This window comes from Xiphophorus couchianus, chromosome 1, assembly GCF_001444195.1.
Source record: "Xiphophorus couchianus chromosome 1, X_couchianus-1.0, whole genome shotgun sequence".
In the NCBI taxonomy this organism is placed as follows: domain Eukaryota; kingdom Metazoa; phylum Chordata; class Actinopteri; order Cyprinodontiformes; family Poeciliidae; genus Xiphophorus; species Xiphophorus couchianus.
Window position 1 is genome coordinate 11,961,966 of NC_040228.1, and position 25,350 is coordinate 11,987,315.

Below are 25,350 nucleotides of genomic sequence, written 5' to 3' on the forward strand. Positions count from 1 at the left end.
ATTTGTGGCTTCACGAGGTCATTTGAAGTGACCTGCAGAAGTAGGGGCCCCGCAGACCACAGTTGACATCCAGCGTGTCTGTTTGTGTGCTGCGGTTCAACTTGCCTGATCCTTTTTTTTTTTTTAAAGACTTATTATATAAAACAGCTGGCATTTAGGGGATTTTAACTTGAAAATGCTTGTTTCAACAGGTCACGCTCTTTTCTCTCTGAGAACGCAAGTGCCATTTTAAAGCTTATTGGATGAAAGTCTCATTTACCCCTGGCTGCCAAAGATGACGCTGCCATGGAAACTGCTTCTATTGCTATCAATCATCGACCGTCTGACAGGTAAAGCACCTTTTCATACGAATGATGATTTTTTATTTTTTTTTTTTTTTGTCCTTTGGACATTCACAGTTGTGGTATAGTGGGTGAAGAGATGTCAGATATGATAGGAGGCTCCGGTTTAAAGGAGTACTCATCAGTATTGACTTCCATTCACACTGCAGACAGAATACTCTCAATCTTTTTCCTTGCACCGCTGAGATTATAACCCGATGGGGAGATATGATGCTTTTATTCTATAATCTTTTCCTGGGCAAAACACTGAGCACAAGCTTCCCCACCTTTGTCAGTGAAATGTATTGGTAATAAAAGTCACAATCATTCTTTCCACAAAGAATACACGATAGAAATCACTCCTTTGAGTCCATCTCTAATACATTTTGCAGCACAGTTTGGTGATCAAATTTTAAAATAACCTTTTTTTTCTATTTTATACATAGTAATAGCTTTATTTTGTTTATGCATATCAACACAATGTATGTTTTTTAAAGTAACACAAAGGAGACGCTGATTTAATAATGCACTCTGGTGTTGATTTTATTGAGTTTATCTGTTTGGAAATACACCATGATCAGAATCATATGAAACTCATGGATGTCACTTCCAATATTTTCTGGGTTATTTTCATACTCATATGTATTATTTTGCTTCAGAATGCCTTAAAAACAATTAGAGCATCAGTTTTGTCACAGTGGATATTCTTCTTCATGCTCAGGCAGTGTTGTGTTTCTCTGAAAGATTGTCTGGACAGTGCGTCATACCACGGTCCGCGGTGGAGGATGGAACCAGCCGACCTGTTCATCCCCGTCGACTCCATAGAAGAAGAAGCCACCCTGACTTGTGACGCTAAGGGCACGCCTTTTCCTCAGTACAGGTCAGAGCTCATTTACCTAACTGAAAATTAATTTTCTTTTCAATGTAATACCAATGGTGCCAAACTCTGCACTTAAGGATGTAATTATTACCATTTTTCACAGAAATAAGTGACTTCTACTTCATAATAAGCAAGTCAAATGAATTTTCTGCCATTTGTTTTATCACTTTCATTTGTGGAAATGTTACATTAGAACTTTGATCTTTTTTCTTTTTTTTTTGGTGTACAGTTGAAAGTTGCATTTAAAACAGGTTATTTTAAATTCAAACTTACTAATATTATATCTGAGTTTCAAAATGATGGTGGCATTTATATTTTGTTATTACTAAGTGTTATTATTGTCTCTTTTGAAAATGTATTGATGTTAATGAACACAGATGGTATATATCATGTGGGAAAATGCTTGATCCACTGTTTATGTTGCAAATAGGCATGAGTCAGTATGAGATTATCAAAGCATCACGTCTTTCATATGATAAATTACAGTTTTGATTTAATGTCTTTGTCTGAAACAGACAAGTGTTATTTTTATTGCTAATAAAAGCCAACACCATATTGATTAACACCAGCAATGGCCCTATCTATATTTTTATAATGATCACTTTTGCAATACAGGATCTTGTTGAATGCTTCATTAAAGTTAATAAAATCAGTAACTTACGTGCTTAAAAGTTCTGTGTTTTTACTGCCCAGTAAAATAATACACTATGTTTCATCTGTATTCTTTTTGTAACATTCAGTTTTGATGTTGTGAACATGTCTTTTGGAGCGAGGGCCAAAAGGTCAAGCATGATTTCATTGGTCTGTAACTCTTTCTTCCAGAAGGTTTGTAAAAATCTCACCCAAATCTAGATAAATCTTTCTTTGAAAGAAATGATTTCTGTTTTATCCAAGTTATTCCTGACAATGCTGCTGAAGGTTTGTTTATGTTGGCAACTGCCAATATAATAGCTACAAGAAAGTAGTTTGGTTTGGGTTCTGGTGAGGAGTATTTTGTAAATAACATGTTAGCAATTAGTAATGTCTTTTTAACACACAAGCATGTACGGGTGGCTTGTCAAAGCTCAGTCATGTGTGATTTGCTTGTTGTGATATTTGTGGCTGCACTGTTGCTCAGAAGAAGGTTAATATGTGGCTTCAGCTAGTGTTTGTCAATGATTGATTTTATAATTTTCTCCGATTGGTTACCAACAGATGAGAAAGTTGAACAGTATAAAATTAAAGCGACCACCAAAATACCAGCAGTTGTGTATTTTTAATTTTTAACTGAAGCCCATGGATGACAAAAATCCTCATCCCACTGCTTGGGGTGTAACATCAACAGTCCTGCTGATCAGGTTTGATTTCAGGTTTCAGAAATTACAAGCTCCTTAGCTGTTATATATTAGATTGCTACACAAACTGTAAATTACAAATTTAATTAAACTTTCAAACTATGATAGTTTTCTTTGATTTGTCTGAAATGGGTGCATTTGCGAAAATTGTCTTTCTGAATTGAATTTATCCTGGGAGACCAAAAGCAATCCAGGGCATTAAGCAATTGTAAAATTTGCTCATACCTAGCGCCATCGTAAATCATCATGAACATTGCCAGTTTAGTTATGTTAAGTAAATTCTTTTGTGATTGTACATTTAATAGATTTTGTATTCAGCTACAAAATGTACTGAACTGTAAATAATTACTTAAATGGACAATTTCTTTGAACATACTTGCTTTGCAAATAAATGTTGCCAAATATCTCAGGGGTCTTCCTTTAAGCCATGCAAATGCTATATTCAAATTAGTGGTGGGACTTGATAAAACATTTTCTTAATAGAGTTAATGGCAGGGTCTGTAATTAATTCATCACAATTAATGGCATTTTAATCAAAACCATGTACTGACAAATTATTCAACATTTTCAATTACAAAAACCTTTTTACTGCTAAATTATTAAATAAAAAGATATACGAGTTCAACAACAAAGACATTTACTGTTTTTAATGTTATTTCAGTTGCTCGTTCATCAGATTGGTGTAAAGTGCTATTATGCTCATTCAGCTTTCAAGTGTCCCTAATAACTCATGTAGCTTCTTTGAAAAAGTACTTCTTTAAAATGTGGACTGTGGACACTGACATTAGTGTTGGACACATCTGTGCTGCTGCAACATGTATTGTATTGCAGTGTTAAACTTGAAAACCCTCTGTAGTGGGTTAAATCCTTTTTGCACAATTTGCACAACAGCAATAGACTTCTCCACTGTCGCTTTAGATTGTTTTTAGAAGCAAATATTAACCGCTGATGGGCCAAGAGATGCATCTTTGTCGTCCATTGCTATGGTTTGCACCAAAAACATAATAAACGGGTTCTAATTTGTGACTTTTGCATGTAAAAAAAAATGTTTTTATTAATTGCTTTACAAATTTTAATGAGTGAAAATCAATGTAGTTAATTAATCTAAATTATTGCGTGAAAATCCCAGCCCTAATTCAAATCAAATAATAAAAAAAGTCTCTCATTTTGCTGGTAGCTACCCACTCAGACTGAGTCAGCTGCAGTCATTTACTTGGTAAAAAATAAAGATTGTTAATTACTCAACTCTACTTTTTTTGTGAAAAAGATATGTGTTCTCCCTTCTATTCATTTTCTCCTAATTATATTGAAATGCATATAGACACTCTAGGCGGTGCTGTCATTATGGCTCTACTAACTCATATTGACTAACACACCACCAATCTGCCTCTTTTTCTCACCACCAGAGATTAGAGAGATACACACAGCATCCTGATGATCGTCTCCTTTATTAAAACAGCATGAGAACAATGCAGATTGCTAGATGCCAGTTGGCACCAAGAGCCATTGATTACAATTGTCTTCTGTGTTTAGCATTGCATTTACTGCAGTGGGAGCTGCTGGCCACCTGAGCTGCATTGGTAGTGCCGTGCAGTGTGTGCACTCATTATTTCAGGCTTTTCACATCCCGTTCGCCTAAGACCAGGTATTTCCATGTAATGATTAAAGGTGAGATGTTTAATGTGCTGTCTCGTCAGACTGGCTGTGCAAGTGTCTGCGTGCCCCCACAACCTTTCTGGCTCAGCTCTTGAAGTGTAAATGGGCTCACATTGCTCCCCCAACCCCCTTTTTTCCATTTTTTACCTTCTTTCTTTTCCTACTCTGTCACTCCCGGAGATATAAGACTTTCATTCTATGCACACAGCAGCGGCATAATAACTCAAGGGAGAGAACTGGCTCGCCTCTTTAAAAAGAATAATCTTTAAACAGCATTCTGAAAATGTGTCTGAGCTTCTTATAATCTAAGTAGGAAGGGGGACTGTAACATTCACTTGACCCGCGTTTTGTACGCTCTGGCCCGTTCCGCGGGATCATTCGGAAGACTCGACTTTTTTTTGTACCTGGAAGGTCGGCATGTATTCAGAAAACAAATTTATAGCAGATTTGGTTTTATTTTTTGTTTTTCTCCTGGTTGCCAGTCAATCCTGGTAGCGCAGTGCTTCAGAGGCTCTTCAGAGAAGGTCGAAAAGAGGTGAAAATCATGGCTGAGGGTCAAAAAGCTGAATTCAAGTAGTTGGACCAGACACCCACACTCATACTAGTATTGCTAGTAGTATAAGGAAACGCTTGGGTGTTTATTGTGTTGCTTTTACAAGAGGAAGGTTTGAAGTCAGTTCATTCAGCAGTGTAAGGTTTCTAAAATGTACCATCATGCATACCTTCAGAAATTAATTTGAAAGTTAGATTCAAAGTCTTTTGGAAAGCCTGCCTTTATAGCTTTTATTTCTTTTATTTCCACTTCAGGAAAGCAGAATATATGAATACAGGTGATGGCAAGAAGTGGGTGTTCTCTATGGTGAGAGAAAAATGATTGAACAGCCATAGAAGGTGCCCTGTCTTTGAACCCATGTATGCTCTTTTTTTAAACCACAGTAAAAAGGAGATGCATAATGGCATTGTGGCTGAGAATGGAATAGAATAATTTCTCTATTAAAATATGAAAAATGATGTAACCTGGTGCTTGAGTTCTTTCAGGTGTCTCATTTATTTAATAGCTCAAACCTACTGTGAAAATATTTACATATCATGTTCCCATGCCGACATGTGAGAGAAGAATGCAGCAGAGAGAAGAAGTTAAAAAGGCGGGGGGGGTTGTTGCATCAGCTCACTGTTACCTCACACCAAGTGCTAATGTTGGAAATGATAAGTCAGAGGCGGGATGGAGTCACTTTATGTTAATATGACGTGACAGAGAGGAGGTGATTGCAGCTAAAGTGATGATAACCTCCAAAACTGTGATCTTTGACTACCCTTAAATAGCAGGGAATGAGATACTGGAAGATTAAAATGTAATGATCTCTGTGGGAAGCGGCTGAAAGTGCAGCAAGTGGTGTTGTAGCTAAATAAAAAAGATAGAATATAGAAAACAGCTGCAAGATTTTGCTTTAGTCATAACATTTCCAAAACTGCAGAGTATTTATCTATTAGTGATTTGCAAATTTACTTTTGTCTGTTTATGTAAAACCATTTCACACCAAATGTCATGTCAAGGCACTTCACACGATCAATACATATAGATACACATCAATAAATCAAAATACCATTGCAAAGATTATTTACTCCAGTAATTAATTTTAAACATCAAACTCATCGTACATAAAAGTATTAGACACATATTAAAATATGCTTTTCATTTGTTTTAACACGACTAATTAAAACCCAATATTCAATTCTAATAAAATTATATTATTACATAAGACCAAAAACAGGAAAAGTGTGTACATTTACTGAACTGGAACTCTGTGTGTTTATTACACCTCAGCTGGGAGGACAAAACACAGAATGAGGGGTTAAGATGGACCCACCAATTTTACGTTCCTGATGTACCCTCAGGTGTAGTATTGAACCTGTAACTAATCCTTCATAATAATTAGATTTTTTTGCTGAAACATAAAGTGACCTAACCAAGCCATAAAAATGCGTTCATATCTTCAGGATGTACTATTTACTATTTACTGAACAATATTTTTCAATCATTTTTATTAGGTTATAGTTATTTGGAATGAGAACAAGGGGGTGTTGGAATTCAATCAGTAAGTTGGCCTTTTGAAACTTGCAATTTGCTTTCCAAGTTAAGCGACTGACCTGGTCAGTTACAAATCCATTTTTGGGTTATTAAAAAGGGCAGAGGGCAATTTTATCATCAGTGTAGTTCTGGAATGGACATGTAATCTGGCATGCAGATCAGTTTTCCAGTGGGACAAAGTGCTTTGAGGCCGATAATGAGTTGGCAAACACTTGTGGCCCATCCAGCAAGAACCACGGCCAATTGCTTGGTATTATTCACTGTGCTCAGTACCAGTCCTTTGGGGATCATGGGGATCTTAGCAGGCTAAAGCTTGACAGAGACGAAGAGGTACAGTAGAAAATGTTTGAGACGTTCTGCCACTTTGAATTTGTTCCCTGATTAGTGATTTAATATTTAATTATAGGCAAAGCCTACTTACTCTTTTCAACTTAAGCAACATGTTATTAAGTTGTCTTAGGACCTGACCTTCTTACTTGATGATTTAAAAAAATATATTACATGAGAAACATCAGCAGAAGAGCAACTTTGTTGGAATTTTGACTGAATTGAAATTCTGTGTATGTTAGAACAGCAAATATGAGAGAAGCGAGCAGATGTGAAGGACTGGTGCAAGCTAGAATGCTAATGTTATGCAGTGATGCTATGAAAATGCCAACTAGTATGCAACTTACGGGGTTATTTGGTGACTTTTAGCTTCATTCCTTTGCCAATGCTAAGTGTGAAAATCAATTTAAAAAAGGTGTGAAGGAAGAAGCAGGAAATGCGTGTGTGTCGTGGGGTGGTAGGATGTGATAGGGTCGCACAGTAAGGAAGGAGTTGTGTGGTTAAAAACAAGGTTTTAGATGCATTCCCTGACTTAAGAAAATGTGTTAATGCGTTGGCAGGAAGTGATTAATGGTAAACATGATACCAATATAGTTTGTTCATTTAAAGATGCAGCCATTCACTCAAGCCTATAGTGCCGTGAAAAAGTACCTACACGCACTCAACATTTAGATTTGGATACAACTCTAGTTTTCCATGTCTTTAACTGGGATTGGAAGTGTTGAACCAAAAATGAGTATCATTTGTGTTTAGTTTTACAAATAAAAAACCAGCTCACTTTACTGTGGTCACCCCTAAATAAAAACCCAATAAGACAAATTACCTGCAGAAGTCACACTGTTAGAGGTCATTTGTATCTCATTTATTCTCAGTGTAAATATGGCTGTTTTATGTAGGCCACGGAGGTTTGGTATACACATTAGTGGAGAAAACTAAATAAGAAGGACCAAAGAGCACACAAAATTTTGTTGAGAATTTTGTTGAGGACAGGGTCTGGTGATATTATAACTTTCCAAGCTTTTAAAATCTTGCAGACAACTGGTTAATCTATCATCTTGGTCTATCTGCTAACTTACCAAGACCCTCTGTCCACCTAAGCTCACTTACCAGACATGGAGAACAATAATCCGAAATTATGTGGGCGCTGCTCTGTAGTGACAATGGGTCTGGCATGAGCGTTTTTGTAGTCAAGTGGGAGATAGTCTATTGTTCCCTGTGCCGTCTTACCTGACTTGTTGATGTTCCTGACTGTTGTTAGCTGGTGTGGGACAGGGTTCTTGATGGGCTTGGAGCTTGCTCTGGTTCCCTGTAGGGTGGCTGTCTTTGCTCCAGGGTGTCTCTCAAATACTCATGGTTGCTGCAGTGTTATTTGGCTGTGGTAGCACTGGGATAGAATAAGGTTCGAGTTTAGGAGTGGGGTAGTGGACTTGAGTAGTGCTTACTTGGGGTATGTTACATTGGGGTGAGAGGCCAGTGGGGCTTGAAGACTTGGTCCACCTGCCGGGAACTACTGGTTCCTGGCTAGTCTTTGGGGGTCCTTGGAACACCAAAGACTCTCTGCTGTTGTAGTGTAGTTACCGATAGAATGGGGCAGCGGTCAGTTATGATGCCCGCCTCCCTAGGATTCAAGCTGATACCTCTCTAATATATGCAACACCACAAAACGGTAAGGTATAGATATAGACCTTGTTGGCATGGAGGAACACAGCCATGCAGTGCTCCTCCTAGGTGGTTTTTGAAGTTATTGACTGAAGCTGTGCTAAATATAAATGCATGCTACACTTTTAAAATTTTGATTTGTACAAATTGTCCTTCCTCTTCACATGTGAAAGTTTGTGTTGGTCTTTCACAAGAAATCTCAGTGAAATACATTCATGTTTGTGTCTGTAAAATGACAACGTTAAGAACAGTCCGTAAAGCATGTATTCTTTTGGCAGGGCCTGGATGTCTGCCACATAGTGAATGTCTTCTTCCACCATTCTGAGTTGTGTTTTCCATTCATGCCTTGTAACACCACCTTGGTTGCGAGAAAAAGATGGACCACGCATTTTGCCGCCGACTGATGATGTGTTTGCCCTCACAGATGGTCACTAAACGGGACTCTCATAAATCTGGGCCTGGATCATCGGAGGCGTCTGTCTGGGGGCAACCTCATTATAGGCAATCTGGACCGCTACCAGGATGTAGGGATGTATCAGTGTATGGCCTACAACACTGTAGGAGCTATACTGAGCAGGAGAGCAAGTCTACAGTTTGCCTGTAAGTTAATTAATATGTCTGGTACTTTTACTCAAACTGCAGCAAAGCTGTACTTGGAACAATAACCATATTTGGAATAAAGCAATGTAGCTGCAATGTTTCAGTGTTCAATCTCTCACAGACTCTGCTTCTGTGGTTTCACTCTTTCCATAAACCTGTCAATGCCTTTTCTCAGTTTTCATGTCATGCATTAGATAGCTATTCATTAGGCAAGTGAGCACTCCGACTTAATCATGCTTCCTGTGCACATTTTTCATGACAAGGTGCAAATTAACTGAAAATGTCATTAGAAGAAACAAACACAAAGTCAGCTGTAACACTCTGCCATTGTATACGATTTTCACAGATGTAAATGCGAGGTGCTAAAAGATGTGGTAAAGCAAAACAAAGACAGAAAGCGATTCAGAAGTTACATCATTCATTTTGGGAGAAAAAGAAATATAAATATATATGCATTTTAGATGTTATGCAAAATACTGACTTTGTAAGGTTGAGATGGTAACAGTGATTCACCAATAATTGCCGCCATGATGTAGGAGGATTGTTGTTGTGGCCTCTAATTACATTAAGCTTTTCATTTTAAGCATAGACTAAAACTTATTTTATATGATAATCTAAGCAGGGTAATATTTAATAAATCAGCAGAATTTATCTTTTTGTAGGACTGTGTTTAATGGCATGTTAGAGTTTGATTCACTGAATGTAATCCACTCCAACAAGAGGACAAGGAGAACCTTATTATTTTTTACAAAACTCTTTTTGCAGCATTTAAATGATTTAGAGGTCAAACCAGTGTCTTTAAAATGTTATTTATCTTTTATGTTGATAAATATGTTAAAACAACAGATTTTCCTACCACATGAATTTTATGCGAACAAGTATTTCATCTTGCTCGGGTTATGTTGGCACAGTGGCATGAGTTCTGTCCTCTTTCTTCATTGTTCCTTCTGCTTAAGATAAGATTCTAATTTATTCATTAGTCTGGGCCAAAAAGTATATTGAATAAAGATACTATTTGTGGTTGGTGAGGAGAAATCTTATTCCTCACTTATTTACTTTAACAAAAGCCCTTCACTGTTTTCTATTAACAATAAGCAGTCAAAAATCAACTTGACTGATTGATGTTTTGATAAAGAAAATAGAAAGAAAAACTTCTCTTTAAAATTATGGCATGCTGTTGCTTATGCCTCTGCATACCATCAGTCATATAGATGTAGTTACCTTTATTTAATTATATTTTGTGTTTTTTTTTGTTTTTTTTACAATAAAGGTAATAGAATTGTGATTTATTTGCAAGATATTTGCTCTTTAAAGTTCAAAACCCGTTAAACTGCGACATATAAAAGGACATTTTGGAAAAGTCTCCTCTGTTACTTCAGCTGCCTAATGTGTTCACATAATTATTCCCCAGAGAAAGGCAAAATTCACTTTCTTATTGTCAAACATTGAGGTTTGAGGCCTAATGACATTTCAGACTGCCTGAGAGCACAGTATTTGTTCAAAAATAATTGAATCCAGGTGAATACAATTTGCCTAATATCACACACAGTAGAATTTAGATTAAGCAGCTTTTCTCTGAAAGAACAGTTCTCATTTTCCATAGCAATGCATCAGTATTTTAAAAATGTCTTGTTTCACACACACTTGTGTTTTTGCCTCCTTGATAAGAAACATCTAGAATCTTGATGGTTGGTTGTTTTTGTCTTTTCTCAGATTTAGATCATTTCAAAGTTCACACCAGAAGCGCTGTGTCAGTCCGAGAGGGACAAGGAGTGGTGTTACTGTGTGGGACACCCACTTCATCAGGAGGTAGATACTCACAGGCAATAATTTAAAAACACCATCATAACAAGAAGTCTCCAATTAGATGGTGCACTCAAAATTGAAAATCAGAATGCCTCCTCAGGTTGTGGCATGCAGTTTTTTTGTGTGTGCTTTTTCTTAAATAATCATAAAAAGTAAAGCACTATTTCTCTGTAGACTTCATGTAAAAATGTGCAAATTGCCCCCATTTCATGGACTTGATTAACGTGTTAGTGTCTGCGTTGTATTTAGTGCAATCTGCTTTGTGAATCCAGTGCAGAAACTAAGAAAATACAACTGCAAAAACTTGGAGAAGTTTCTCAGGCTTTTATCTAAATTGTAGTTCTCAATCATGTTTAAAAATGATAAAGAACTCATCAATAATAAAGTAGGATATTAAATCATGTCTAAGAGTGTTCATCAATTGCTTGTATGTCTGTTTGTCTTTCAGACCTTACATATGCATGGGTCTTCAATGAATATCCATACTTTGTTCAGCAAGACAATCGGCGATTTGTCTCCCAGCAGACGGGAAACCTTTACATAGCTAAGGTGGAGCCCTCTGATGTGGGGAACTATACATGTGTGGTGATGAACAGCATCACAAAAGGCAAGGTTCAGAGCTCGCCCACATCTCTGATCCTCAGGACAGATGGTAAGATGCTGCAAACGTTCATGACATTCAACAATTAAAAAAAACTTTTTTTATTATTATTATTGATGTCTCTTTTGTCACCAGATTATCAAAGAACTCTTTTTGTTGTCCATTTCTGCATTTAAGTCCCTAAGTCCCAGCAGCTTGTCGTACACAGTTGGTTTTCAACAAACAAATTCCCCAAATCCCCCCTGTGCTGACTTAGCCTCCTCATAATTTGCATTCCCCTTTAAAGACCTTCCTCCTGCTTTCACATGAATTTTCAGGATTGTTCTGTTCCCTGATATGGTTTCATAGAAAGAGTGAATAAAGATTGCCTCAGATGAATTAAACATGAGTCATATGTCACTGGACCATTACATTGAGTGTTCTGGTGGCTCAACCAGTTAGTTTCCACTCAGTGTACTGTACATGTAGCTGCATAAATTTAAATCCTATTGCATCACTGTCTGATCCCCGTCTTCTGCGCCTTTCCCTGAATAATGATATAAACAATAAAACTGCCCACTCAAGCTTTGAAATAATAGATAAGAAGCTGCTGACTGAAAAAACCAAGACATTAATTCCCCCCCCTCCCGCGCTTGCGTTTTGAATTATTCCTCGCTGGCTCTGCACAACATCCAGTGACTGTACATTTAAGTGATGTGCTGCTAAGAGTATGCTCATTAGAGAATGTTTGTTCATTTTGTCTTTTATTTGTCCTTAGTGTCATTGCTTGAACCTTTGTGCCAGTAGCATTGTAGGTAAGTCATAAATAATAGAAGACTGAGCAGGTTCTTGTGCTTGCTCCTTACAGGAGTGATGGGCGAATACGAGCCAAAAATAGAAGTTAATTTTCCAGATAATGTACCTTCTTCGAAAGGATCAACAGTTACTCTGGAGTGCTTCGCCCTTGGGAAGTAAGTCGAATTCCTTGAAGAGTGTTTTCAGGTTTCCTTTGCCCATCATTCCAGATGACAAACCTTCAGATTTAAAAAAATAAATAAATAAAAACATCCTCTGGTAATTATATTTCTCAGTGTGTGGAGTGGGGGAAAAAAGTCATGATTGGTTTTAAAACTCATGCTGGAAAGCTTTTATTTTTTTTCCATGGTTGGATTGGGCTTAATCTGAACCATTCATCCACAAAAATACACAAAGGACGCTTTTATAGTCCATCAAATGCTTCATTATCGCTGGATTGATACAACCTGAGCTAAGGTTTGCCTACTTTTTCTGCTGCAGCCCCGTTCCAGAAATCACCTGGAGGAGGGCTAACGGAGTCCCATTTCCCAGCAAAGTCAAAATGAAGTATTCAAATGCAGTGCTGGAGATCCCAAGCTTCCAACAGGACGATACAGGAGGCTACGAGTGTGTGGCGGAGAACAAAATGGGAAGAAACACAGCTACTGGTCGACTGGCGTTTTACGGTATGTGATTTTTATTTGCTTTTTTTCAAGAAACACATCTGTTACCATCAATAAGGCTATTAAGAAATGTAGATATTTGCACAAATATTTAATTCATGTATTCAAGCAGTTTTATGCAGTGTTTGCATGCAGAAGTTTGTATGTAATATGAACAGAATATGAAGTTTCACAATGAAACTTCAACAAAAACCTCAAAAAGGACCTGAAAAACATCATTCTAAAGTTCAACTATGGAATCCCAGCTCTTCAGATAAAAAAACGTGTAAATATCAACAAAGAAATGTCAGATACTGGGCTAAAAAGAACCCAAAGTCTCAGCATAACCTTTGAAATATTAAGAAATTTTGAAGAGGTTTTATTCAAAACCCATTTTAAACTACAAAAACGTCCTGCTCATTGAAAATATGTTTCTCAAAGTTTAATTATTGTGTTTAATTTATGGACATCCTTGTAAAGCAACACACATGAGAAATCAGATTATGAATCATTTTCATATTTAAACAAAACATTTGTTCTCCTACTGTACATAATTCTTTGGGGGAGTTTTGTGGTGACGTCTTTTGTTTAAATCATTTACCTCGACAGGGGAGTTTTTTTCACACTTACATTTTTAAAGAGCTCATATAATAAATATTTACAGGTTTGGCGATTAGCTGTGCTACCTCGTAGCAAGATGGTCTTTCTGGTTCTACTCTTGGATGTGTGGCTTTTCTGTTTAAGTTTGCATGCTTCCGCTTATGAATGTATGAGATGTAGCGTGAGAAACATGGGAATTTTATTGTTGTTAGAGCGTAATTAGAGATAATTTTAAAAAGACGTCTGCTCGGTTTTAATATTTTTGTTATTTCATTGCGTTGCTATTGTTCTATTTAAAATTTGCCCCCTTGGCTCATTCCGGCTGCTGCGTTTTTCTGTGAATTCATTACAGAAGCGAAAATGACACCTGTGACATTGGAACTGACAGCATGCTTGGCGCCTGCAAAGGAGCTGTGCTTATTATGAGTGCTGCATTCTTCCCATAAAAAAATACAATAAAAAGTGAAAAAACAACAGAAAAAAATCTGAAAAGTTGTGCATATGTAATGCTGGAAGTTATGTGCAGGGGTGATGGGGTTTTTTACACACACTTAAGGTGACAGTTTGGGGTGGGTGGCGATGTCGTGTGCACTCTACCAGTGGTGAGAAGTTTTCCGCTTTGTGGTTCAGTGTTTAATGGTAATCTTGTGTTGCCACAGGCTGGTGAAACATTTGAGTGATGAAATATTCAATCGTTTCTCTCTTCCCCCACCCCCTTAAGGACAAGCCCATCCTGTTTGAGCTGCCAATCTGTGCTTCCTTTGAACTATTTGGGAAGCGACATACTTAATGGCCCGGTGCCGCTTCCTTAAAAAGAGCCCTCCGCTGGGTTCTTGTGAGATATTTCATAAGAGGGGTATTTCTGTGTCCTCAGCCAAGCCTCAGTGGATCCAGACCATGAAGGACACGGCAATGGCCATAGAGGAGAGACTGCACTGGGAGTGCCGGGCCAATGGAAAGCCCAAACCCTCCTACGCTTGGCTGAAGAATGGCCAGCAACTCCTCTCAGAGGTAAATCACCGCCGTTTAAAAGCGTTTCATTTTAAATACTTAATCTGCAGCCGCGGCTCAGCAATTTTATTCAGAGAAGTGCGGCGTGAGAGCTTGTTGTCGGTTTTGGATGGGGTTTTGGATGTTGGATGAGAGTGTAAACATCTCACGAAGGTGTGCCAGTGATGAGACTTGGATTTTGCTGGGGCTGGTTCGGCTTCACCTTGGCAGATTACAGCGTCTTAGAGAGCGGATCAGTCGAGTTCCCAAGAGATGACTCCATTTCATTTGAATGGAGTCGAGAGTTGTTTTTCATTATTCATGGTGCATGTTTAAGCTCCTTGAGATTTAGGGACAATGGGCTTAATCTACTGTGAAATATACTATATGGGACTGCACACCTCAGTCCAAACCACAAAAGACATGCACGCACGTCTGGCATATTCTCAGCTCAGTTGTTTTAAACTTGGCTGATTTTAACTGGCTGCTGAAAAGTACTTTTTTTTTTGTTTTGTTTTATGACCCTTAATAAAGCTCACTGCCAGACACACTGAATTACACAGCAAATATAATTAGTTTTTAAATCATTATTAAAGAGGCATTCTTAAATGTCACTCTATATTTTCTTGGCATCTTAATATCTCATAAGAAGAAAGAATCTTCATTGCCTTGCAGAAGTATTTGTACCAATTTAGCTTTTAATATTTTACAAGTATAAACTTCATTGTATTTTACTGGGATTTCACGTGATTTACGAACACAATGTCGCGCATGCTAATGGCAGGAAATGAAATGGAACTTTAGAATTGTGATGTGCTTTGCAATCATCCCCCCTTACTTTCTAACCCCTTTGTAAAATGTTTATTTTATGCAATAAACTAAACATTTTCACTCACCTGTATGGTGTATGGTCCATGAACCATTTGTTCTGTTGCTTTTTAGTATATTTTGGTAATTTGATCTTCCTTTTAAAAAAGGTATTTTAAAAAAACAATAAATAAGTGGTTATTTGACTTTTGTTTTAAATAGTTTCTCCTTGTCAGTGTCAAAAAGGATAAGTAAAATCTTTAAAAAAAACTATTTTCTATTTTGGATAATAAAAATGAAAATGACTTTAAAACGGAAGTGTGACTTGATATTATAGAAATGAATGCATCTCATTCCAGCATAGTAATTTAGCCACATTGAAAGCTATTGGAAATATCTTTTTAGATACAGTATTTTTTATATTGATTTAGATTTAAATTGCATTCTTTATTCTTTTCATCTATATTTTAGTTATCACATAACTGACTGAATGCCCACACACTTAGAAATTAAACCAATGCCATTTCACTAGCATGACATGCTTCCTATAGATTAGTAACTTTACTTTTTGGTCATTTGTATGTAAAATATTCAAATTCAGCTGCCTAAAAATAGTTTTATTTTTAGGTTCCACTCAATATTAAAACTGGCCTTGCAATGTTGGAAAATTTTGTAGCCTTTTCAGCATCAGCATCTTAGAAAAGCCATATTTCTGTGTGCATTGTTTTTGCCAAAGAAGAACAGGAGAACAATACTCTAACTCACACGTGTCAAACTCAAGGCCTGGGGGCTAAATTTGGTCCACTGTAACTTTTACATAACTCTCTAGATCCAAAATTACATCAATATTTCCCTCCAGTTTTTCACAAATCTGCAAAACTCGTGCTAAATTCACACAAAATCAACTTTTTTCAGATCTTACAGACAAATTTTGCTTAAGTGACTGTTGCCTCAGCCTTACTTGATGTCAAGTTGTAGTCCATGACCAATACGGCGATTATTAAAAGGTCACATTTAATGTCATACATAAGCGCAAATATCGCAAAAATTACTTAGAAATATTTCTGAATTAGCACCACAAAATCTGTGATTTTGATTTAAAAAAAACACAAGTAATCGCAAAATCCTGGATAGACATTCAATATTATTTCATTTTAAGAAACACTTATTGAATGCTGAAACCAACTATTTATTGATATGTTAACAGTTTAATGGTTCCTATCTATACATTTTGCCACAATCTTCCCTTTAAGAACATTCAGATTTTTGATATGGCCCAAAAAGAAAATGAGTTTTGCATCCCTGCTCTAACGTTTTATAAAAATGCTAATTTTGTTAGTCAGTCATCTAAAAAAAAAATCTAATAAAATATATTAGACTCCAACACTTAATGGCTGTAAATACTTTGGCAAGAAACTATGCATTCAGTTCAAATGCACAGCATGTGATACTGGGAAACACACAACATGTGTTTATCCCTCTCACTCATAGCAACAACAGCAGCTTTGAGATTTCCAAGTAATTCCTACAAGCCTGGTACACCTTTCATTTGGAAGCATTGTCCAGTGTTCTTGGCAGAAATACTTTCGCTGTACCAGATGGGATGGGGAGTTGTAGTGCCGAGCCGTGTTCAGGTCTCTCCAGAGCTCTTGGTTCAGATCCATTTCTCACTGGGTAATCCCAGAATAGTTCTAGATCTTTCCTGAAGCGGCGTTTTGTGTCATCTTACTCCAACTTCAGTATGTTGGCTCGTTCAAATGTAAACCACAGATCATAAGCACTCTGCCCTTTACCCTGACTTGTTTCTCACTTCCTCTTGCCGAGATATGTTCCCAGAAGATGCTGCTTTCTTTACTCTGGTTAGTGATGGTACTGATAAAATGATGCTCAGTGATTTTCTTTTTGCTGAAAGTATTGAAGAAAAAAAAAAACAAGCTTAGTCCAATCTTTGTTACATCAGTCAGAGGATTTGGCTTCACCTGGTCTGAGATTCTGTTGGCCGTCTTGTTTCTTTCAGTAAGTAATGGCTTCTGTCTGTCACTCTACGATAAAGCTGTTATTGACCGATTGTTGCTCTGATTGTTTTCTCATCTCTACAAAGAAACTGGTGTCATTCACACTGACCAAAGGCTTGTTAGTTAGCTGCTGATCCAGACCCTTTATTCCTGTGTATTACACCGCACTGGCCCTCCAAAACAAAATAATTTTTTCTTCCACAGATTTGTGCCCAGAAACAATTTTATTTCACCTTCTGAAACTTCTCTTCTGTCTCATATATATAGCATTTATGAGACTCTATCCTATCCTATTATGCTGGTTTTCAAAAATCATTAAAACATAGGATTCCATATCATAATTCTGTCAGCAATGAACAATGAATTTTGTCTTTTTTTAATTCTGTTTTATTATGTTGTAAAACTTAATACCATGGAAATGTATAATTTATTGTGGATTTGTTGTATTTTTTTTAAAGGAATAAAGTAGCTTGAGCAAGCATAGCCAATGCTAGATAGGTAGATTATACATATTTTTGTAAATGTACAGTTTGTGCTGATTAGTTGCTACAGGTAACTATGAGGTACATTTCTTGTTGCTGCTGAAAGTTGAATAAACTAAGCATGCTTTTATTAAGAACAATGTACACACAGAACCTAAAAGGAATAAAACTTAATAATAAAACTATCTTGATTTAATCTGCAAATGCCGGCAATGTTTTTGAAAATCTGCTGTTTACCAACATTTATCAGAGTGTGACATGCAAAAGCAAAAGCTACCTTTAACTCTCAAGCAATAATTACTTTCTTTCATCCCTGTCTTCACAGGACAGGATCCACGTGGAGGATGGGGTCCTTACGGTGTCGCCGCTCACGCTATCTGATGCTGGCATGTACCAGTGTGTGGCTGAGAACAAACACGGCATCATATATTTTGCGGCCGAACTAATGGTTTTAGGTAGGATGACATTTATCTCCTAAATCCCCAAATCATTGTTACCAAAAGAATCTAAAGGTCATCTTACTGTCTTTCTTAAAGGTTGTATGGCTTAGTGGGTAGAGGGGTCAAATGAGGATGATTTTGTGGTATCAAACGCATTTATATTTATTCTTCTTTCTTCTGACTGTCTTTCTAGTGCCTTAAAAAATTATTTTTCCCTCTAAAATTATTTTTTTTTTCATATGTTGTCACATTACAACCATAAACCTTTATGGGGATTTTATGTGCTAGACTAACACAAAGTGAAGCATTATCGTGAAGTGTTGTTGATGTAATACCTTCAGAAGTCACTGAAATACTAAACAGAGTAGTGAGAAGTTGCTATGGTGATTCAGAAGGAGCTGTGGAGACTCATAGTTCAGGTGGGAAAAAAAATCTGTTGACAGGACAACTATAATTTGTTGGCTTCTCAGATCTGACCTCAATTGAAGAAACAAAACAAAAAGAAACAAAAAGTCATTGTTGTACTATGTCACACATTATTTGGCCTACAAAACTCTTACTTGTTGAAGAACTAACTGTGCATGTCACCCTAAAACATGGCAGTGATAGCTTCATGCTCTGGAATACTTTTGTTTGTAACATAGATAGAAAACCTGCGTCCTGCCAATGGAAGAATAACCAGAAGTAAACACAGTTATCCTCTAAGAAAACATCTTAGAGGTTGCAAAAGACATTCACCAGGAGAACAACTCTAAACTCTTCCACGACTGGAGAGTTGCTATTTACGGATGCTTTCTGTAACGTTTGACTGTGATTAATGTGTTATGTAGACAAATTGACAGATTTTCAGCCTTAATCTGTTCAAATCTGTTAAAGAAATTGAAGAAATACCCTAAATACCTGAAAAAATTCAATGGGTGCGAATACTTTTGCGTACATTTATGTAACCGGGATAAACAACAAACTTCCATCATCTACAAAGTTACATTTTTACACAGAATTGCTTTGTAATTTTTTATGCATTACTTTAACTGATGCCTTTATTCATTGCGACTCAAGCAAGAGAAAATAAAACTCACAGCATTGTTACTCTCCGTATCCATTCCATTCCCATTACAAATAATTAAAGCATCTGTCTCCATCTCTTCAACATTTATTGATTTTCACAGATTGAATTACAGAGTGCTTCAAATGCCTTGTGAGATCTCCTGCAGTCTTGTGCTAAAACACAGTTTGCTTTCACCCCCACCACCATCAGCTTCTCCTCCGGACTTCACGGGGAATGTCCTCAGAGCTTTGCTCAAAGCCAAAGCTGGAACAACGGTGATGTTGGACTGCAAGCCCCAGGCCTACCCAACAGCAAGCATTTTATGGAAGAAGGGAAACCTTCCTATTCACACCAACGACAGGTAATCACAGAAACTAGTTAGCAGTCGACCATGGGAATGTAATTAGGACAGTACTGGCATTTATTCCCATGCTCTGCTCTCTTGATCTGATCAATAGTAACTCCAGATACAAACAGCGATTAACTGTAAAATCCTCATGCAAGTGTGGAGCACAGAAAAAAATGAAATCAGTGTTTATGCATTGATTAAATGTTGATTAAACAAGTTCCAGCTGAAGGAAAGAATTTACCTACAGTTTATAAAGACACCTAACTTTTCCCCTCCTTTTCTGACCTTAGATTAGACTTTCTTCCCTACCAGAAGTTTAAGTTGTTTAAAAGAAGCTTGACTTTGTATCCTAACCATATTTTAAAATTGGCCTCCGTCTCTTTAAGAACCTCCAGTACAATAATCCTTCTTTATCCATTTATGTTGTTTATAACCATTATTTGGAGCATTTTAGTTTGTATAATAAGCTCAGCAGATGCTTAGTTCCACCAGGTGTTTAAGTGCTGCTGCTAGTCTGGTGGAGCTGAGTGGGGAGTGGTGCTCTGTGGGGCGGGAGGGAAAAAGGAGAGAAATCCATCCGCAATGTGAAAGTAGCTGGATCATGTGTGGATGTTTTACTGCAAGAGTCACTAGAGTTTATCTTGCGGACAAATGGGTCTGAAATATAACAATAACTTTAACCACATCACTAAATTAACTACAAAGGAACTCAAAAGACAGCAAAGCTAGCCATTACAAAACCTTCATCCCAGTCATTTAGAAGATTTGCTCTCAGAGCTGAAAAGGTAGATGTGAGCAAGGCGGCCTTCAAACTTGATGTCCCATCAGCAGAAATGGGCCAAAATTCCAGCAAAGAGTCGTGAAAAGGTAGAATAAGGATACACAATTCATTCCGAGCCTTATAGGTTAAAAAGAAGTGTTATTTTGTCACTTAAGCTTCCACAGATCATTAAAAGGCAAACTAAGCTTAGCGTATAGGTATTTATGTAAACTTCATCATTACAGGAATATGATAAAACAATATTGACCTAAAACAAAGTTTATTCAAATTGTATGTTTATACATCTAGTTTTCAGCTTTATGTTGTTGCTGTCTGTGTTTGCCTCCACCTGCACAGGATCGCACTTTCTCCAGATGGAACTTTGAGGCTGGCCAATGTGAGCAAGTCGGACGCAGGCAGCTACACGTGCTTCGCCAGGAACAGATTTGGGATGTCAAGCACAACTGGAAGGCTCCTGGTTACAGGTGAGCTGCGCTGTTAAATAGCACCCCACTTAGTAAGCACAATTCACTGCTCGGTGTGCGTCAACACAAGAAGGAGCTGCTGCATTTAGGTCATTCACCAATTGCAACCTTTTACATTTTGCTCTCTGAATTGTGTTTAGCAGAAAGCATTTTTGCATACTTTGGCAAAAAGCTGAATTTTTTTTTTTCTTCTTGCATAATCAAACGTGCTCTGCGACTCGAAAAGGCTTGTCTTTCAGGGGTTTTGTGAGGCTGCAATAATCCACTCGGAACGTATTTGACAAAGTACTTGAACACTGTTTTCCTCAAAGCAGCTGAAACAACCAATTTACTGCAGCAAATGAAAGTGCCTTGAGTGGAAGCAGTGAAAGCATTAGTGAGGTGGTGTCACAGATGCTGTTATTGTTGAACATGCGTTTCTCTTTTTTTTTCTTTTCGCCTCTGGAGTGGCAGCTTAGTGTTCTCCGGGTTTCTTATTGGTTTTGTTAATGTGCTGAATGATATTGTCTGCCGCTATAATCGCCAAGGCCAGTTATTTCTATAGATAACTTGAGTATTCATCATCGACACAAACCAGTCAGTGATGCTCTGCTCTGACCGAGACATTGATTCTTTACCAGCGACTTTTCTCCTTGACATTCAGTGTAAAGTAAAGATGTAAGAGTACAAGTTCTCTTCCTTTGTGCTCCCCCTTCTTTCTCTGATTTCCTCACTTTCATTATCTTGCCTTTTTGAAGCTCAGAGGACTTCTCTAAATGATTGCTTTAGTGTACTTTAAAGCGGCGCTCCTCGTTTCCCGTACTAGATCTACACCGGAGCTTGTTATGTGCGGTTTTATCTGATCAGCAGCGCATTGCAATTTCCATCAGGATTTCAGAAGATTATACAATCTGTGTCATCCTATTACCCATTTTAGAGGCAGCCCGCTGCATGTAATCACACAGTATTTGACTGGGACCTTTCTGTGCAAAGACAACATGGCTAAGCCTGTGACTCACTGTTGTACAGAGCTTGTTTTCCAGAAAGTGTTGCATCTCTGCTTCTGTTTTCAGTGAAATCAACAAAAGGTCTGCTTTTCTGTTTGCACTGAAACACCTCGTTTATTGTTAAAGTCTGGCAGCTATGCTTTAGACTTTATGTTTTTTTTTTGTTTTTTTATGGCAGATCCAACCAGAATCATTCAGGGACCAGTGGACCTGGAGATTATTGTAGGGGAGAGCATCGTGTTGCCCTGCCAGGTGGCCAGTGATCCTGTCCTGGATGTGTCCTTCTCCTGGGCATTTAATGGACAGCTCATCACCAAGGGAGACGGCCACTTCGAGCTTGTAGGCGGCGTGAGTGACCCTTACTCATACATAGAAGTGTACTAATCAGATATTTTGAGTTATTCTTTAAAAACCCTAATGAACTACCGTAAATATATCTTATTTTTTCACGGAATTAGCTTCAGTGTTAAAGTAGTTGTAGAATTTGACTTGCACCAGTTCTTTGTGTTTCCACTACCACAGGCAATGTCCTCAGCATGCAGTAGTGGTTTCGTAGCTTAGCTGAGCCAGAGAAACAAAGTATTATTGAAAAATGGAGGTGGGGTTATAAAGACTGACAACCAATCAGATGTTAAACATCGTATTTAAAACTCCTGGATAAGTTTCGTTTTTGGACGGATAATTTTGGACAAAAAAAATAGACAATATCTAACTAAACTGAAAACAACATTTCTCTTGTTTTCCTCCTGTTTATTCTTGACACATCAAAAAATATGTCCCTAATACTTTCTAGGAAACAATGCACACTGGTGGGGTCCTGTCAGAAGCAATTCTGTTCAATGTTTCTGAATTGAAAACAAACACTGGTCTCATTACATTCCAGTTTCTCTAGCTGTTCTTCTTCTGTTTTACTCTGGTGGCTCTTCTTCTTTTGTTGTGTAGCAGCACCGGTTGTGGTTGGATAGTTGTTCAAAATGGATAAGAAAAGAAATGAAAAATCTGTATTTGACCCAAACTCTTTGTAAGGAAAATTGCCAAAAAAAACATGTTGTCTGGCGGTCAATTTCTCGTGAGATTAGCTACTCTAGCCTGCATGAAAATATGCAGAATGATTTATAGCTAATATTTTAAAGTTGTGTAAAACAATTACATAGTGAACATTTTAGGGTAGCCTATGGTAAATGTGTTTTGATGTAGTAAGTTACTTACTACACGTTACCTGCTGACATGAATGGACAACTCCACTTAGCCAAAATCCAAAGATCTTTTTTGATGCTTTGGAGAACGGCATGTGCTTTCCTCTGATTTCCCTAATCAAAATTTAGGTCATTCAGTAGCGCTCACAGCTGCTCTTTTACACTGAAGCACCATTTGAAGTCAATTGTTAAACACCATCAGCGTCGTCAAATAGTGCTAAGAAAAGCTGTGTTAAACTGCTAGCATCAATCAGAGACTAGCTAGTCAGAGACCAGCCAGTGCTATGATCATCCACAGAGAATTAAAACAGATACAGATGCATGCATTAATTGGGTGTGAAAGTATTGACTGAGTGACAGATAGCTCCCAGGTGACAGGAAGTACATTTAATCTAAGCTAAAAGCTAAGCATCAGACATGGGTAAGCACTGGAGCCAATTTTGTGGAAAAACACTATTTCCTTTCTGACATAAGCGGTCAGTTATAACTTATATTAGAAGAAGAGGCTACGTCCACTCTGTGAGGGAGAGAGCATTTGCTGGAAAACAGGTTTTTAGAATTTAAAAATCAAGACAAAATGATTCTGGGGTGACATTTTGAACTGTGTTTTCAGCAAGGCCTGGTTTTAACTTTTACCATTAAGACGGAGATGCAGAATGACACGGTAAAACCGTAGACTGAAGAGATCTTTCATTGCCACTTCTGTTAGACTGATAAATTCCTGTTTGAGAGGACTCTGCTGATTCTCCCCGCTTTTGTTCTATGCTGAAAATTTATGAAGATTTTTGCATTTTTCTTGTTTCTTTCGTTTTCTCTTTTTATAATGTGTGTATTTGCAAATTGCTTTTCAAGGACAATAAAGTCCAGCCTGATTGAACTGAAATTACATTAGTTTAGCAATCATGATTAGAAGAGTTAGCATTACAAACTTTAAACAGAACCCTTTATGTTTATTTCCTAAAAGGTTAAACATTTTGAGTTTATATTCATTTTTATGCTTAGGCCCCCTGTTACCTGCTGATGCCAGCTCAAAGTCATTAAACCTGTTTGCCATTTCAATGAAACGTTTCTCTCAGTTGCCACATTTTATTTAAAACAGTTTTAGTAGTTCCAATTTGAAACCTTTCCAAAGATTTAATAAGACCATTATGTTCTAAATTTAAGACTTAAATTATGAAGAATTAGTAAGTTAATTAGGTTATTCAACAAGTTAAGTAAGTAATCAATTTATTTGATGTTTTTGACTCTAGCAAATAACTTTATTGCTTTTGCGTTTAACTTACCTAAACACCTTCAACACAGTAGCAAGCATACATGCCCCTCATGAAGCTGGTGGTGGATCATGTATTAAGAATGTTTTCATTTCAGTTTATTAAATAAACCACAGTGCAGATTTCTTTCACAGGTTTGCTGGAATGGCTAAATAGCAGTGCATTACCACCTGCATTTGACCTGGCCATGTCAAAGCAGAATTCATTGGAAAAAATATTTTTCTAGGCCAGCAAGAAATTAATTTGTATTTCAAAACATGAAATGAGGCCGAACTGAAGAGGTAACCAACACAAATCTAAGATAACTCTGATAATTAAAAGCATGATTCCTTTAAAACCTCACATAATGCCTGTTCAAACACCGAGGTGAAACTCAACCAGTTCTTGAAAGTTTCTTGGGTCTCCCTTTTTTAATGTGCAAATGGGCACACCTTTCACTTCATCTCTACCATTAAGCTAAAAAAAACGACCAGCTTACGAGCCTACAATGAATTTCTTGGAAGTATTAACAGTGGCCAGTATTGCTGTGGCCAGTTTGATATCATTCATTTTGCAACTTTAAATGTCTCCTCTGAGGCATAAAAAACCAGCGTGGTTAGGTGAAAATCTGTGGAAGGAAGTCCAAATAGATTATTGAAGTCCTATGTGCTTCCAATTGTATTTCTGTGAATGGAAATAAGTCTGTTCCTATGCTGAAATGCAATTCCCATATAAAAGTCATTATGTCGGTAATGTGCCAGGTGTTCAGCCATTGTGACAGGTGGAAATCACTTTAAGTAGTCTTCTTCAACTCCAGCTCAGTCTCAGCTCAGCTCATCTGCTTTTTAATAAGCCCAGGTTCGCCTTGAATTCTGCTTTGACATGGCCTGCTGCACAGCCTCGCGTAACAGGAAGCGGATGCACATCATTAGACGTGTCTTCTGAAGGAATCAAAGCGTGGCAAACACTCAAATGACAAAACATTTTCTGTACGTTTTCGCACCCTTGAGACCAGCCATTCTTTCCACCTGCGTCTCACTGACAGCGTTCTTATCCGAATAGAGCGTCCTTACCCAGAAATACCAGAATGTCTTCACTCCAAAGAGATTATCAACTAAACTTTGCTGCTTTGGGGAGTTTAATTTCCATAATTAAACCACGTTGGGTCTGCTGCCATATTTCCTTGTTTTGCTGCCAATGCCAGTAGAACAATTTCACCAGTAATTTACCGTTC

The 25,350-nt window shown here is 37.4% G+C and overlaps 1 protein-coding gene across 2 annotated transcripts in view; it reads left to right on the forward strand.

Moving 5' to 3' along the window:
* The window catches only part of cntn3a.2 (contactin 3a, tandem duplicate 2), a 54,390-nt gene that overhangs the window by 7,141 nt on the left and 21,899 nt on the right, over positions 1-25,350 (forward strand). For both annotated transcript variants that reach the window (XM_028021874.1, XM_028021875.1), the window contains exons 3-14: positions 192-329; positions 1,065-1,200; positions 8,690-8,865; positions 10,579-10,674; positions 11,120-11,323; positions 12,120-12,222; positions 12,548-12,732; positions 14,183-14,319; positions 17,928-18,057; positions 19,301-19,451; positions 20,557-20,684; positions 21,849-22,018. In XM_028021874.1, coding sequence (XP_027877675.1) covers positions 275-329; positions 1,065-1,200; positions 8,690-8,865; positions 10,579-10,674; positions 11,120-11,323; positions 12,120-12,222; positions 12,548-12,732; positions 14,183-14,319; positions 17,928-18,057; positions 19,301-19,451; positions 20,557-20,684; positions 21,849-22,018 — 1,671 coding nt within the window. In that variant the 5' untranslated portion in view covers positions 192-274. The remainder of the gene's footprint in view (positions 1-191; positions 330-1,064; positions 1,201-8,689; positions 8,866-10,578; positions 10,675-11,119; positions 11,324-12,119; positions 12,223-12,547; positions 12,733-14,182; positions 14,320-17,927; positions 18,058-19,300; positions 19,452-20,556; positions 20,685-21,848; positions 22,019-25,350) is intronic.